General features: G+C 47.1%; 1 protein-coding gene across 4 annotated transcripts in view; it reads right to left on the bottom strand.

Annotated features, from left to right (window-relative positions):
• Window positions 1–9,727: 9,727 nt before the first annotated feature.
• CNIH3 (cornichon family AMPA receptor auxiliary protein 3) overlaps window positions 9,728–14,468 on the bottom strand; it is a gene marked incomplete at both ends in the record, with an annotated part of 117,805 nt that continues 113,064 nt past the window's right edge. For 3 of the 4 annotated variants that reach the window (XM_079697082.1, XM_079697081.1, XM_079697080.1), the window contains 2 exons: window positions 9,728–9,755; window positions 13,892–14,035. In XM_079697082.1, coding sequence (XP_079553208.1) covers window positions 9,728–9,755; window positions 13,892–14,035 — 172 coding nt within the window. The remainder of the gene's footprint in view (window positions 9,756–13,891; window positions 14,036–14,468) is intronic. The other variant, XM_079697083.1, reaches the window with a different exon arrangement.

Genomic DNA, 14,468 nt, shown 5'->3' on the forward strand with positions numbered 1-14,468 from the left:
TGTCATTTGTTTCTAGGTATTTTTTGATTTCCTCTTTGATTTCTTCAGTGATCTCTTGGTTTGTTAGTAGTGTATTGTTTAGCCTCCATGTGTTTGTATTTTTTACAGGTTTTTTTCCTGTAATTGATATCTAGTCTCATAGCGTTGTGGTCAGAAAAGATATTTGATATGATTTCAATTTACTTAAATTTACCAAGGTTTGACTTGTGACCCAAGATATGATCTATCCTGGAGAATGTTCCATGAGCACTTGAGAAGAAAGTGTATTCTGTTATTTTTGGATGGAATGTCCGATAAATATCAGTTAAGTCCATCTTGTTTAATGTGTCATTTAAAGCTTGTGTTTCATTTATTTTCATTTTGGATGATCTGTCCATTGCTGAAAGTGGGGTGTTAAAGTCCCCTACTATGATTGTGTTACTGCTGATTTCCCCTTTTATGGCTGTTAGCATTTGCCTTATGTATTGAGGTGCTCCTATGTTGAATGCATAAATATTTACAATTCTTATATCTTCTTCTTAGATTGATCCTTTGATCGTTAGGTATTGTCCTTCTTTGTCTCTTACAATAGTCTTTATTTTAAAGTCTATTTTGTCTGATATGAGAATTGCTACTCCAGCTTTCTTTTGATTTCCATTTGCATGGAATATCTTTTTCCATCCCTTCACTTTCAGTCTGCATGTGTCCCTAGGACTGAAGTGGGTCTCTTGAGGACAGCATATGTACAGGTCTTGTTTTTGTATCCATTCAGCCAGTCTATGTCTTTTGATTGGAGAATTAAACCATTTACATTTAAGGTAGTTATCGATATGTATGTTCCTGTTACCATTTTCTTAATTGTTTTGGGTTTGTTATTGTAAGTCTTTTCCTTCTCTTGTGTTTCCTGCCTAAAGTTCCTTTAGCATTTGTTGTAAAGCTGGTTTCATGGTGCTGAATTCTCTTAGCTTTTGCTTGTCTGTAAAAGTTTTAATTCCTCCGTCAAATCTGAATGAGATCCTTGCTGAGTAGAGTAATCTTGGTTGTAGGTTTTTCCCTTTCATCACTTTAAATATGTCCTGCCAGTCCCTTCTGGCTTGCAGAGTTTCTGTTGAAAGATTAGCTGTTGACCTTATGGGGATTCCATAGTATGCTATTTGTTGCTTTTCTCTTGCTGTTTTTAATATTTTTCCTTTGCATTTAATTTTTGATAGTTTGATTAATATGTGTCTTGGTGTGTTTCTCCTTGGATTTATCTTGTATGGGACTCTCTGCGCTTCCTGGACCTGATTGACTATTTCCTTACCCATATTAGGGAAATTTTCAGCTATAATCTCTTCAAATATTTTCTCAGTCCCTTTCTTTATTCTCTTCTCCTTCTGGGACCACTGTAATTTGAATGTTGGTGTGTTTAATATTGTTCCAGAGGCCTCTGAGATTTTCCTCAATTCTTTTCATTCTTTTTTCTTTATTCTGCTCTACGGTAGTTATTTCCACTGTTTTATCTTCCAGGTCACTTATCCGTTCTTCTGCTTCAGTTATTCTGCTATTGGTTCCTTCTAGAGAATTTTTAATTTCATTTCTTGTGTTGTTCATCATTGTTTGTTTGCTCTTTAGTTCTTCTAGGTCCTTGTTAAACATTTGTTGTATTTTCTCCATTCTATTTCCAAGATTTTGGATCATCTTTATTATCATTATTCTGAATTCTTTTTCAGGTACACTGCCTATTTCCTCTTCATTTGTTTGGTCTGGTGGGTTTTTACCTTGTTCCTTCATCTGCTGTGTGTTTCTCTGTCTTCTCATTTTGCTTAACTTACTGTGTTTGGGGTCTCCTTTTTGCAGGATGCAGGTTCATAGTTGCTGTTGTTTTTGGTGTCTGCCCCCAGTGGCTAAGGTTGGTTCAGTGTGTTGTCTAGGCTTCCTGGTGGAGGGGACTGGTGCCTGTGTTCTGGTGGATGAAGCTGGATCTTTTCTTTCTGGTGGCAGGACCACATCCGGTGTTGTGTTTTGGGGTGTCTGTGACCTTAGTATGATTTTAGGCAGCCTCTCTGCTAATGTGTGGTGTTGTGTTCCTGTCTCGCTAGTTGTTTGGCATAGGGTGTCCAGTACTGTAGCTTGCTGGTCGTTGAGTGGAGCTGGGTCTTAGCATTGAGATGGAGATCTCTGGGAGAGCTTTCGCCATTTGATATTATGTGGAGCCAGGTGGTCTCTGGTGGACCAATGTCCTGAACTCGGCTCTCCCACCTCAGAGGCACAGGCCTGACACCCAGCCGGAGCACCAAGACCCTGTCAGCCACACAGCTAACATGGGAAAGGAAATAGTCACCCAAGTCCATGAAGCACAGCCAGTCCCATACAGGATAAACCCTTGAGTCAGATAAGCATTTGTTTCACCTCTTCTTTCATGTATAGCAGTTCTTCTGACTTCTCTTATTTCTAGCTTCCCAAGGTCCCCATGATTCTCAGAGCCCCTTTTTTCTTTTCCTTTGTAATTCGTCTAGTCTCACTTGCTCACAGGGAGTCATGGGTAGAGGCCTCACACCAGCCCTTCAGACCAGAGCTCCTGGTGCAGAGCCACCCTGCCGACCCCTGAGCTCAGGACCATGTGCAGAAGCACCCTGAGCAGTCTTCTTGAAGCTTCTCTGCCTAGTCCTGTGAAATGGATTCTAGATGCCCTGCTCTGGACCCACTCATCCTAGAGTTGATCTGTTGCCTTCATGTGAAGGTTACTGATAATAAATGTCAAACAGGACAGGGTCAAGTGCAAAGCCTGACAGCACCCCTTTCAGGACAACCTTCCACTTTGCAGGCTGATGCTGATCCATGAACCAGCACTCTTGGGTTCCCTCTGTTTAGCTCCCTAGAAAGTATTATAATCCAACTGGCGCTGAACATTTGGGTCTGGCTGGGGCTGGGCTCCCCCAAACTGTAAGGCTGAAACGTGCAGTGGGGGTCCCCAGTAACCCAGACCCAGATGGCTTGTGTCTCAGATGAAGAATGTGATCAGGCCTCATTTTTCTTATTTTAGCTAGAGCTGCTTGTGGGTCTTTACTGCTAAGTTTTCCACTGCACTTGTAATCATGTTAGGTAAGGGCTAGATCTTATGGAATAGTTATTTTTATCTAATCATGAAATATTAATACAAAGAACTGCTAATTTTAAAGACTGGTTGCCCAGGGTGCAGGGTTCCGAGCCGTCCCTTGGGGATCTGGCCCATCTGCCGGGCCTTAAATTATGCTGTGGTCTGCACCCCACTGAGAGGGATCTCTGTACCTTGTAGAGTCTAGAAAGTTTCCTCAACATCAAACTCACACTCAATTTGGGAAAATAAGAACAGCATCAAAAGACCCGTCCTCTGATGCCACTAAGCAACGAAATTTCCCCTGAAGCCTCTAGTGCTGCCCTGCTGCTTTCATTGATGCATTCAAAACAGACTATCCCAGGCATGGGGGCTTGATGGATGTGCTCCTTTATAATTTAATGTGGGGACTGCTATTTAACTGGTTTCTCCTTTTCCCTACTTCTCCTGCTCTAAAATGTCAGAAGTTACTCCTACCAGAAAGATGATGTTGTTTTTCTCATGTGCTAAGCATTTCTGAAAAGGACAGATGGGGTTTACTACTCAGACCCCTGTTACAACATCTGGACAGAAACACTGCCATGGCATTTTAGTCTCTCTCCCTGGCCATGAGGTTGTCATTCCAGGAAACAAAACAACCTCCGACTGTTGGGTCTCTAAACCAAAAGCTGTGTGTCTGTCCCCTGAGGTACCAGGGACCCAGCCAGGAGACTGGCTTTTGGAGGAGAGAGCGCATGCAGAAGAATGGTCCCTGTAGGCTGGCTGGGAGGGGCCACCCATACTGTGAACAGCCTGTAAAGCCGAGCAGAGAAAGGATGAGCAGAGCAAGGGTTACTGAGTTTATATTGTGTGCAAAGCACAGCACCAGGCGCCATACAGGCTTATCTTACTCATCTTTAAACTAGGTTAGGAGGTGGGAACGTAGCAGAGTGCAGTCTGTATTCCCCCAGCATCCAGACTAGAGGCATGGGCCTGGCTGCAAGGGGACCCTGGAAGCCTCCTGGGAAGAGACCCATCCTACAGGAAGAATGATAGTCCCCAAGTTAATTCAAGGGTAGTGAGTCTAGGGTCAAAGTACAACAGCAGGTTCATGCTCAGCAGAGTGTGCTGCACTTATATCATCTCCAAGCCCAAGCCCTCATGGCCTAAAACTGAAAGTCTCCTTTCCTGTCACCTCTAGGGGACAAAAAGAGCTTAAGTGGCAGTACTGCTGGTGTCACTGCTGTGGGTGGGTGGCAGTTCTGGCCATGACGGCAGTGGCTCCTTCAGGGTGGTGAACAGTGGGTTCTGGTGCCCAAGCCTTCAGGGGTACTGGTCCCAGGTGCCACTCTGGTCACTGGCTCCCAGTGTAGCCCGACAGTGTGCCAGAGCTGGGAACGGTGTTTACTGGTAAATGTGAACAAGGTGTACTAGTAAATGTTTAACAACTAGCACCAGAAGGGGAGGGTAAAGGGGAGGGAGGGGCCTCATCTGTAGCATTTGCCATTTTCTGTGGTGTAAATACTCCCAGCATGGCTGATTTCAAGCTATTAATGGGACACCACTGAACATAAAGATGGGAGGAGGTGCACAGTAGGGCACTGTTATACAGAGTTTCCACCGCAGATACAATAGACATAACCTCACAAGCATAGATCACAGCAAAACGTAATAAAATAATTAGGAGGTGATGACTTTCGACTATACGTTATCTTTGTTTTAATTTAATTAATATAATTGTAAGCTTACATAACCAGTTTTAATAATAGCTGTGTTTAACAACCATTGTGCAAAAATCCCATTTAGCAAAATTTAATGATTGGCTCTTATAAGCCTGTATGAGCCAGCCTGAGCACACTACTAGCTGAGGAGGAAGAAAATGCCGGCAGGATGAAGCAAAAACCTTTCCCATCTTTCCCTAGAAACGCCTGGCTGTGTCCTGAAGAATCACTTCTCTGCTCGGCTCACGCTTCCCTCTGCCTGGATGAGGCAAGTCACGGGGCACGTTCCAAGATGCCTCCTCAAACACCTACAGTGATGACAGCCTTCTGCCTAAGCCTCGGCAGCAGAGGCAGCCTTGAGATCTAAACTTCATTTACCAGAGCACGGTTTGGAATAAAGCAGCCCAAGTCCAGGAAAAGAGAAGGTTATGAAGCGGATCTGTGCAGTGACACAGCGTGAGTGCAATTAATTGTTGTCAAAGTATTTTGCTGGCTGCATTCTCTCTTACGTAGGAGAACAAAACTGTCATAACCGTGACAATTTTATTCAACATTGGGGCAATTACCAAGCCTAAAGATAGGAAGCAGAGGGGAGATTTGCTTGAGAGGGCTGAGCTCTGTTACCCATGTCCGCCCCCAGGATGGAGGGAGGGGAGGAAGGAAGCTAAGATTCATTGAATCTTGCCATGTGCTACTATGAGAAGCGTTTTACCATTTTATGCGACATAATCCTCCCTTCAACTCTGTGAAGGGAGGGGGAGTGGAGCAGAGATCTAAGGACCGAGATCTACTGAGCATCCAGCAGGAGACAGGCTCTCTGTACAAACTCTATGTACATAATCACTTTATCACAACCTCACTCAAACGGAGGTATTATTACCTCCCATTTTACAGATGGGAAAGCTGAGTCTCAGAGAGTTTAAGAAGCTTGTACAAGATCTCATAGCACAAATGCTTCTGATTACAAAGTCATTTACGGGGACTTGCTTGCTGTGAAACCTGTGAGGTGAGCAAGCCCACACTTCCCGGCAGTGCGTCTCCTGTTCTCCCTTCTCCGTCCCCTTTCCTACTCTTTCTCACATCCCATTGCCCTCCCTTACAGGAATGAACAAATAGTCAAGGCTAGACTTCAGCTGGAGTCTAGGCTCCATGACTTCCTAGGAATTGTGACATTTGCTCATTTGTTTAACCTCTATAAGCTTTAGTTTTTCAACTATACATTGGAGACAGGAAGAATGCCTACCTCAAAGCATTGCTGTGGGGATTAAATGAGACCTTGCACGTCAGGTGCTTTGTACAGCACCTGGCATAGGGCAAGTACTCAACAGCAGTTGTTATCATGATTGGCCAGAGAACATGGCATTGAAAAGAGGTGCCATGTCCCAGCATGCCCTCCACTCAGGACACTACAGATGAAAACATCAGGAGGGTAGCAGGGTCCAGGGTCTCCACCCCCTTCCCACATGGCCAGGTGACTTCCCTCCCAACAGAGGACCTTGCCCTGGGTGGGCACCGGGCAGAATAAGGATGGCGAGGGAGATTCACCTCCTACAAAGAGTTAGTGCTTACCGTGGGAGGGCGCTCTTCTAAGTTCTCTGCAAATGGGAACTCATTTAAGCTTTATAGCAAGTCAGAGCAGTGGGTACCATCATTCACTTCATTAATGAAGTGAAAAGTAAATTTAGTGCCCCCTCCGATTCCGCTCTGACCCTTTGGGCACAGCCATGCCAAGCGTATCCACTCTGCCTCCCTAAGGCAATGGGAACCAGGCCACCAATGCCACCCTCACATAATGTGTGTGCCCTCCCCTCCTTGATGCCTACATACATGCCTGGTAGGACGAGCTCTCCATCACCCAAGGGTAATATTCACTTTGTGATTTATCCAGGGTGCTGTTTCTCCTGCTTCACTCCCCTTCCTCCCTTCGGTCATTTCTGTGGGACAAACAATGAGCAACAAAGATATCCAAGAAGGAAAAATTATGTGTGAAGAGGCAGACCTGGGGTTAAATCCCAGCTGTAGCTATATACGCACCCCTTACTAGCTCTGGGTCTCTGCAAGTAACTCATCTTCTGGGACTTTCTTCATCTATAAAGCAGAGATAATATCGACGTCATGGTATTGTTATGAGGATCAGACAAAAGCACACAAAACATATAGAAAAATGCCCAACACCTCAATTTTAGCTATTGTTATCATTTGGCCACTTTTTGGTAGCCTCGAGCTCTGGTCTGGCTGATTCACCCAGAGAAGACTCATCCATCCTGAGCCTCCCTGTTTGTCTGACCTGTAAACTGGGGGTGAGAATATGCAACCTGCCTTGTAGGATCATTGTGAGAGTTGGAAGAGGTCCTGGCATAAATCCTGGTACACAACACGGCTCCACCAACTGTGTGCATTACTCTGATTCTTATCATCATAATTAGCTTCTCCCAGCAATTGAAAATTGGCTCAAACTCCCAACAACCACTGGAATTATCTCCCAGTCACAACTCGTGGGAGAGAAATATTTGGATGTTTCTCTGTCATAAACATAAGAACTGCCCAAGAGACACTTGACACCTTTAAAGCTTTTAGAGGACCGCCTTAGAGAAGAACCTCCCACAATAAAGCAAGACTGAGGCTAGCACATGAAGGAAGATATACTTTCTCTATAACTCTCTTTTTAAAATACTCTCTTTCTCTCAAAAAGTTAATGCTAATCAAACCTTAACAGAACCCTAAGCTACTTTGTCAGCTCTTCAGTGTACCAGCTTATGAAGTCTGTGACTCAGGTCTCGGAATGGTGTTTGTGTAACATGTGTGCTCTGTTTAAAATGGAAGAACATGAGGTTTTTAAGGTCAGACAATCTGGGTTCAAAGGCAGGTCTGGGACTGCTGTGTGACTATAGGTAAGTCACTTACCCTCTCTGAACCTCAGCTTCCTCACTTAGAAAATGAGAAAAAGAATAGTATCAACTTCACAGGATGGTGAGGAAAGTCAAATGAGATGCAAAAGCAATCTGAAAAGCGCTGTGTAAATGTGAATTGCTATTATTTACTGTTAAGAGAAATGATATCAAATTTAATGCTCAATCCCAGTAAATAGAGTACCTCAGGAAGTCAGTATGTCTGTGTCCTCCTCCTTTTTAAGTCTGGATTTCCTATTTCCATTTTAACAGTCTTTGCATACTTGTGCCTGCTATTATAAGCCACTTCAAATCTTTTTGGAAGGAGGCAAAGTATATAAACGAACAACAGCTCCGTGGTGAGAAGTAACATGGACCATTTACCCTCTGACTTCAGTTGCATTTGCAAGATGGTGGTGGGGTTAGATATGCTGCCTGCAGCCTGGACCCCAGGGCTGGCTTCTCTGGATGAAGGTGGCTGGTTGTCTCAGGAATGGAGTTAGAGACGGAGCCAACCAGCCCTAAAGGAAACTCTCCACCGCAACCACAGTTACTCGGCCAGGACAGTGGGTATTGGCCAAAGGGAACCCTGCTTCCCAAAATATTGCCTTGAATCCTCCGGTTCCATACCTTCAACCTCAGAGCAGAAGTCTACATTTTGTTTTCGGTAGAAGTTTTAGAAGGAAAATGCTTTTCTGAAACTTCTCTTTGTCCACCTACCATTTTACCATCCATATGGAGATGAAGCCAGCCTGTAATGCGTTTAAATGAGACAGCCAGGTAGGCGAGACACTCAAGCGGTCGCTGCGTTTTAAACACAGCACATGTGTTACACAAACACCATTCATAAACCTGAGTCACGGCCTTCAGGTGGAAGCTGGTATGTGTATAAATAGCCTGTGTATGTCAAACAGAAGAAAAGAAGGGAAGTTTGGGAAATAAGGTCAAAATCATGGTGCCCAATTTAAACATAATAAAAATCTCAGCCTTGTCATTATTTACAACCCCCGAGTACAACTCCTACCCAAAAAGGAGAGAATGTCGAATGGAAATTTCTAAATGAGCTAATGTCCTTGTGTTGAACCGAACAGCACGAATGATGCAGCATCATAAATGAAGCTATAATTATGTTGTCTCACTTCTTGGCTGCTGGATGCCCACAGTACAGAGCTGCCACTCCAGCTATTTCTGGCCTCAGAATTGTTTTGGGAGCCTTAAAAGTCAGTAGCTTTGACTGGTGTTGACAAATTGAGTTGCATTCAGCGACTCTGTGATAGTTTGGGATGACAACAGAAGAATACAGTTTGTGGTGGTGAAGAAATAACACCTTGAACATGTCATCAGTGTTTAAAAAATCATTTTTTCCTATGATTTCCCCGCTTCCCATCTCACCACCCCCCAGCCCTGACTTTGGCCATAACTCTTTACCAACATACTGTCCCAAACTCAGCTTGTGATGTCACTAACATCCTAAGCTGGGCTCTTACAAAGCAGAGCTGGAAAACAGACACCCCTGCAGGCTCAGGGCTGGTTATAGCCCCAGGCAAATCTGCACACCTTCCAGGCCCCTCCCATTGAAGAGAAGGGAGTGGCCAGGGCTCGGAAGAAACACGAAAGTCTCAGGTAGCCGGTGACTTGAGGACTTCAATCAGTCCCACAGATACAGCCTTGACCCTGGGTCACGCCGTTCCTTAGCAGGCACCTGCCAGCCATCCAGCCTCCACGCCCGTGGCCCAGGAACGCAGTGTGAACTTCAGGGAGCCATTCAATAAAGTGGATTCAGGAAGCAGCAATTCTCGCTCAGAAGAGGTTTCGCGTTTCCTCACCCCTTGTGCCCCCGCTGCTCAGAAGGGATCTACGGCCCGAGTGTGGGGTGTGAACGCCAAAGACTGATACACAGGGTGACAACACGTGCGCACTCGGCCGCTGGCTGCTGCATGCTTCCGGCTCCTGATTCAGAGTGTCTGCCCGTCTCTGTCTGTCACATCCCCACACTGGTCCCTTCTCCCATCACCAGCAGAAGTGGACTGCGCAGCCTCGGGCCTCTCCCATCCCAGTCTCTGAGGATGTGCGTGGTCTTTGAGTTAAGAGCTCACTAAAGTGTAGATCATGCTGGATGCAGAAAGAAGAGGAAAAGAAGGCATTAGTGGGAGCCCACAAAAGACCTCAGACGGCCCTCAAAAGAGGCACCTTCCAAAAGCCAGACCCCTGGCTTCTTTCTCATTCCTGTCACGAGAGCGTCTTATCTACTCCCTGGACTCTTCCCCCGACTACTTCCCACAATGTTGGACTAAACGTTGTTATGAGACCATACGGTGTTCCTTGGATGAGAGATGTGATTGCTCTGACTGCCTGTCATTATTCTCATCAGGATGATTATCGTGGCCATTATTCCTCTTTCCTGCAATTGCAGGGCAGGTCCCCAGGGGTGGGAGGGGTGCAGTGGATTCTTTATGCCACCAGCTGCCACATGCTATGTGATGGCTGTGTCCAGGGGCTCCCAGATTATGGTGGATGATATGGCAGTGCTAGGGAAATGATCATCATCGCTATTGTAAGGACTTTTGTGTGAACACAGGCCCTCTGGGCACACAAACTGGATGAATTCTTAATTGGGTAACTCCCTAGCCCTACTTTTTCTAACAGAGCCCAGGCATTAAACATGCATGAAGAGCCTGTGTCCTAAGGTGGAGCCCCGGCACTACCAAGGAGGGGGTCACGCATCCCTGTGCTCTTAGAAAGGGCTGCAGGCTAATTCTGCAACAATGAAGCATGTTCCACACCAAAATATACACTCTATCCATTTGGCAGAAAGAAATACAACAACCTTTTCACAATATAGAGAGAAGAAAGGATAATCTAAGAAACAAAACCAAAGGCGAGAAACTAAAGTGTTTTATTTCTAACCCTCTCCAGCTGCGAAGCCCGGACAAGCCCCTCTGAGTAGCTGAAGTTCTGCCTTTGAGAACTTGATGCACCTCATGTACACAGAGCCTCACTGGCCAGGCCTGGCGCTAGAGGGGCCTTACCCAACGTGGGGAAGTACGGGGGTCAGCTGAAAAGTGGATTGCTCAGGGTCACACAGCAAGTCTAGGAGCCACGTCCTAACACCGAAGCCAGTGCTCTTTCTGTTGTAACACGGAGCTTCACTGTATTTGTCTACTCACGTTCATTTCCCTCATTCATTCAATATTTATTGAGCGCCTCCTGCGGGCCAGGCGCCATTCTTGGTGCTGGGAAACAATGGCGAGTGTGCAGCCCCTGCCTCGAGGGAGTGTACGTCTAAGCTGTAGCGAAAACAAGGGTTTAGTGAGCACCTACTATGTGCCGGGCGCTGGCCAGGGCACTGCAGATACAGAGGGGAATGAAACAGTTGAGGCCTCTGCCATCAAGTTAACCATAAATAACCTAATTTGAGTGACAGAAATGAACATGAGGGGACGCAGGCATGATCCAGAGTAAATGGATAGGAGGGTGGTACTATGTAGGTCGATAATATCATCCTGGTTTACACCCTTGATTTGAAAAGATCTTTATATTGAGCAGGCAGAATCCACACTAGACTAACCGGCTTCTATTATTTTTAGTTTTAATATTAGCATCAGTATTAGTATTAAGTAATCCCCATCCCATGTAACCTGCAAACGTCTCCTGGTCCACAAGGCAACCTGAGAAGCGGGTGGCGCTGGATGCTGGGATGCTTCGCACAGCACAGTGGGAAGAGAGCCCAGAATCCGGGGCCAGATACTTTGCTAACTATCCGCTAGGACCTCGGACACATTTCTTAATCTCCATGAGGTCCTTAGGAACCCCTCAGGAACCTCAAACTGTAAAACACACCCCACCTTTATAGGGTTCCCAGCTGCTGTCACTTGAGTCTCTATCATTGTGCTCAGCTCAGAGGCAGCTCTCCATGGATGTGGGTCCTCTTCCGTCCCTATTAAGAGTGGCCTGGGCTGAGAGTCCTGGCTCTCCACAAGCCTGGAGCTAAGGGGCTGGGAGCCCCCTGAGGTGGGAGAAACAGGATCTTTGAGGAGCCCTGAAGAGCTCCAAGAGGTCAGGTTCAACAAAGGCAGAGCCCTGGTTGCCACCCAGGGTCCCAGTTGAGGCGGGAGGAGCAATTGATACCCATTTTGCTTTGGAAACAAAGTAATTAACACATGTAACATAAAGGCAGCACCAAACTGAACAGAATGCCTGGAACATAATCAGTTACAGGATGATCACAGCCATCTAACTGGGCAGGAGCCCCAATATGGCCGCCACAGCCCAGCAGACAGACAGCAGAGTAGCTCTCTATCTGTAAACTCCTATGACTCCTACGCCCTGTTCCCTCCGGCGCCTTAGGCTCCAGCAGACGCTGCAACAAAACTGAAATAAGGAAGCTTGATCTGCCTCAGTCTCCACCCAGACTAAAGAGGATCCCAGGCTAACGGGGCAGGAGCCAGGGAAAGCACTGCCCTCATTCTGCTGGCTTTGAGGAGGGGCAATGCTGTCTCTGAGGACAGGCCCCTGAGCCTATGACTCAGCAGAGGAGCTGTCTGCAGCCCTGCAAAGAGGCTGGGCACACTCCAGGGAAGAAAGTCAACCTTCTTGTTAGCCCAAGGTGCCAAATCGCTAAGCCCATGAGAGTTGCCCATGACAGGAAGCAGCCTGAGCAAGCTTTAGTTGCTAGAGAGTTCAGACTTAGATCAGGGAGGCCTGGGCCAATCTGCTGGGCACCTCGGAAAGCTCCAGAGAGGCTTCAGAGACCCTCAGGCTCCTTGCAAATTGAAGCAGGCATTGTCCCAGGACACTCCATCCAGGAAGAGGAGGTAAGGGGTCACCCTGAGCCTGAACCAACCCTTGACTCCAACAAGAATGTGGTAGAATATGCCAAATCCCCTCCAGGGCTGAATTATTCCAGAGGCAGTTACAGCCCTGAGGGTTATAGGGGAAGACTCAGGGCGTCTGAGTCTTCTGGACCCTGGGGATGCAGAGGGGAGACGAGGTGGACCCAGGCAGCAACTCCGGAGTGATGCTTAGCCCCAAAATCCTGAATCAGCAGATCTAAGCCCAAGAATCTGCACTGTTGAGAAGCACACCCTCCTCACCCCCTGATTCCAATGCAGGAGGTCCAAAGACCACACTTCGATAAAGACTTTTCTAGAGGTTTCCTAAGACAGCCAGCAGTTAAGAGCTCAGTCTTTGGGATAGGACCTGAGAGGGACTTCTCACTGTGTCACTCTGAGCTGTGACCATGGGAAAATGATCTAACGTCTCAGGTGAGGTTTCCTCATTGTTAACATGCCGATAATGATAGCCTTTAGCTCATACACTGAGCAGTACATATTGAGCTCTTTGCTCGAAGAATGGCTCGTTTTTAAATGCTGGATAAATGCAGCTGATTCCCATGCTGCTCCAGCCTAACCTGAACCCTGAGGCAGCCTTGGAGTCTAACATCCCCAGCCTCCTCTTCCTCACCTGGCTACTGGCCACCCAGCCACTTTGGAGACAGTGCTGGGGTACCTGGAGATAGCATGGTCTGGTGCAGGTAGTGACAGGAGAGCAAGGTGACAGGTGAGACACCCCAGAGATGAGCCCAAAGAGGAACAGGAAGGAGGAGAGACATTTTCAGAAAAGACACTGTCTGGGGTATCAAACCACGAGACAGTCTGTTTATAGCTATCTGCTTAGTTAGGATGTCCTGAATAAAGAAGTGAAAAGAGGGGAGATTCCTGAAACAGAATTACAAACCCAGCATGTTTTATTTCATTAGAATGGCGTTACATAATATTAGGAGAATTGTAAGCATAAGCGCTTAACGGCCCAACATGCCCATTTGTGAAGCACTGACTGCCACGGGGGGTCTCTGTTGTGGTCCCCGAGACTGCTTTCACACAGACTAGGGGGCAACGAGGCTATGTATCTGGGGCCACAGGTGACCTGAGTGCCTGAGCTGTGGAGTTGCTGGGGGCAGGGCGCCCCATGCATGGGGAAGGTGTCCCCAAGTGGACCTCACCAATAATCTCCTAAGAGGGGTTGGCAGACTGTGTGCTCACCGTGTAGCCCAAAGGATGTTCCTGCCAGCCAGCAAGGCCCCCAGCAGGACCTTCCGCCCCCCCACTTCTTTATACAGAAGCTCTTTCTCCTGAACCAGTTAGGTGGCTGGCAGCATCCTCGACAGGCTGGGACTCCCACCTGCCAAAGCTGGAAATTTTCTCCATTTGCTGCAGGAGTCAAACCCACCAGGAGGGGCAGAAACTCACCAGTAAAGGTAGTAGAAGAAGGAGAGGAGATAGAAGGCCAGCTTACACCAGGCCTCCTTCTGACAGTAACTCAAGGTGTCTGCGTTCATGACCACCGGCGGGTCGTAGGCTAATTCGGAGCTATCTGCCGGACAGTGGAAGTACCTGCAGAGAAAGAGCACACGGCATCATCAGCTCTGAGGCTTGGACAGGACCTCTGAAGTCGTCTGGGCTGAGTCCCCTGATGCCAGACTTCCAATCCGAGGAATCTCTGCTAAACAGCTGTCTGCCTTCGGCCAGAATCACTGCCCAAATTACAGCCCAGGCACTGCTAGAAAGTGGCTCAGCCACTGTCTTCTAGCAGGTAGTAACGCCCAAATACTCAGATCCACCAGTATCAGGTACACCTCACACACAGCTGCTCTGACAGAAGGAAAACGTGTCCCCTGGTGGTACCTGGGAGATACCAGGAAGAGCCTCCTTTCTCCAGGGATGTGGGCTGGTGGGGTGAGGGGGTAGTGGAGGGAGGTCCACCATGTGTATGGATCTGGGGTTGCCAGTAGGGGCACAGGCGCGGGTTGATGTCAGTTGCATATCC

Source organism: Hyperoodon ampullatus, assembly GCF_949752795.1.
Source record: "Hyperoodon ampullatus genome assembly, chromosome: 2".
NCBI classification, from domain to species: Eukaryota; Metazoa; Chordata; class Mammalia; order Artiodactyla; family Ziphiidae; genus Hyperoodon; species Hyperoodon ampullatus.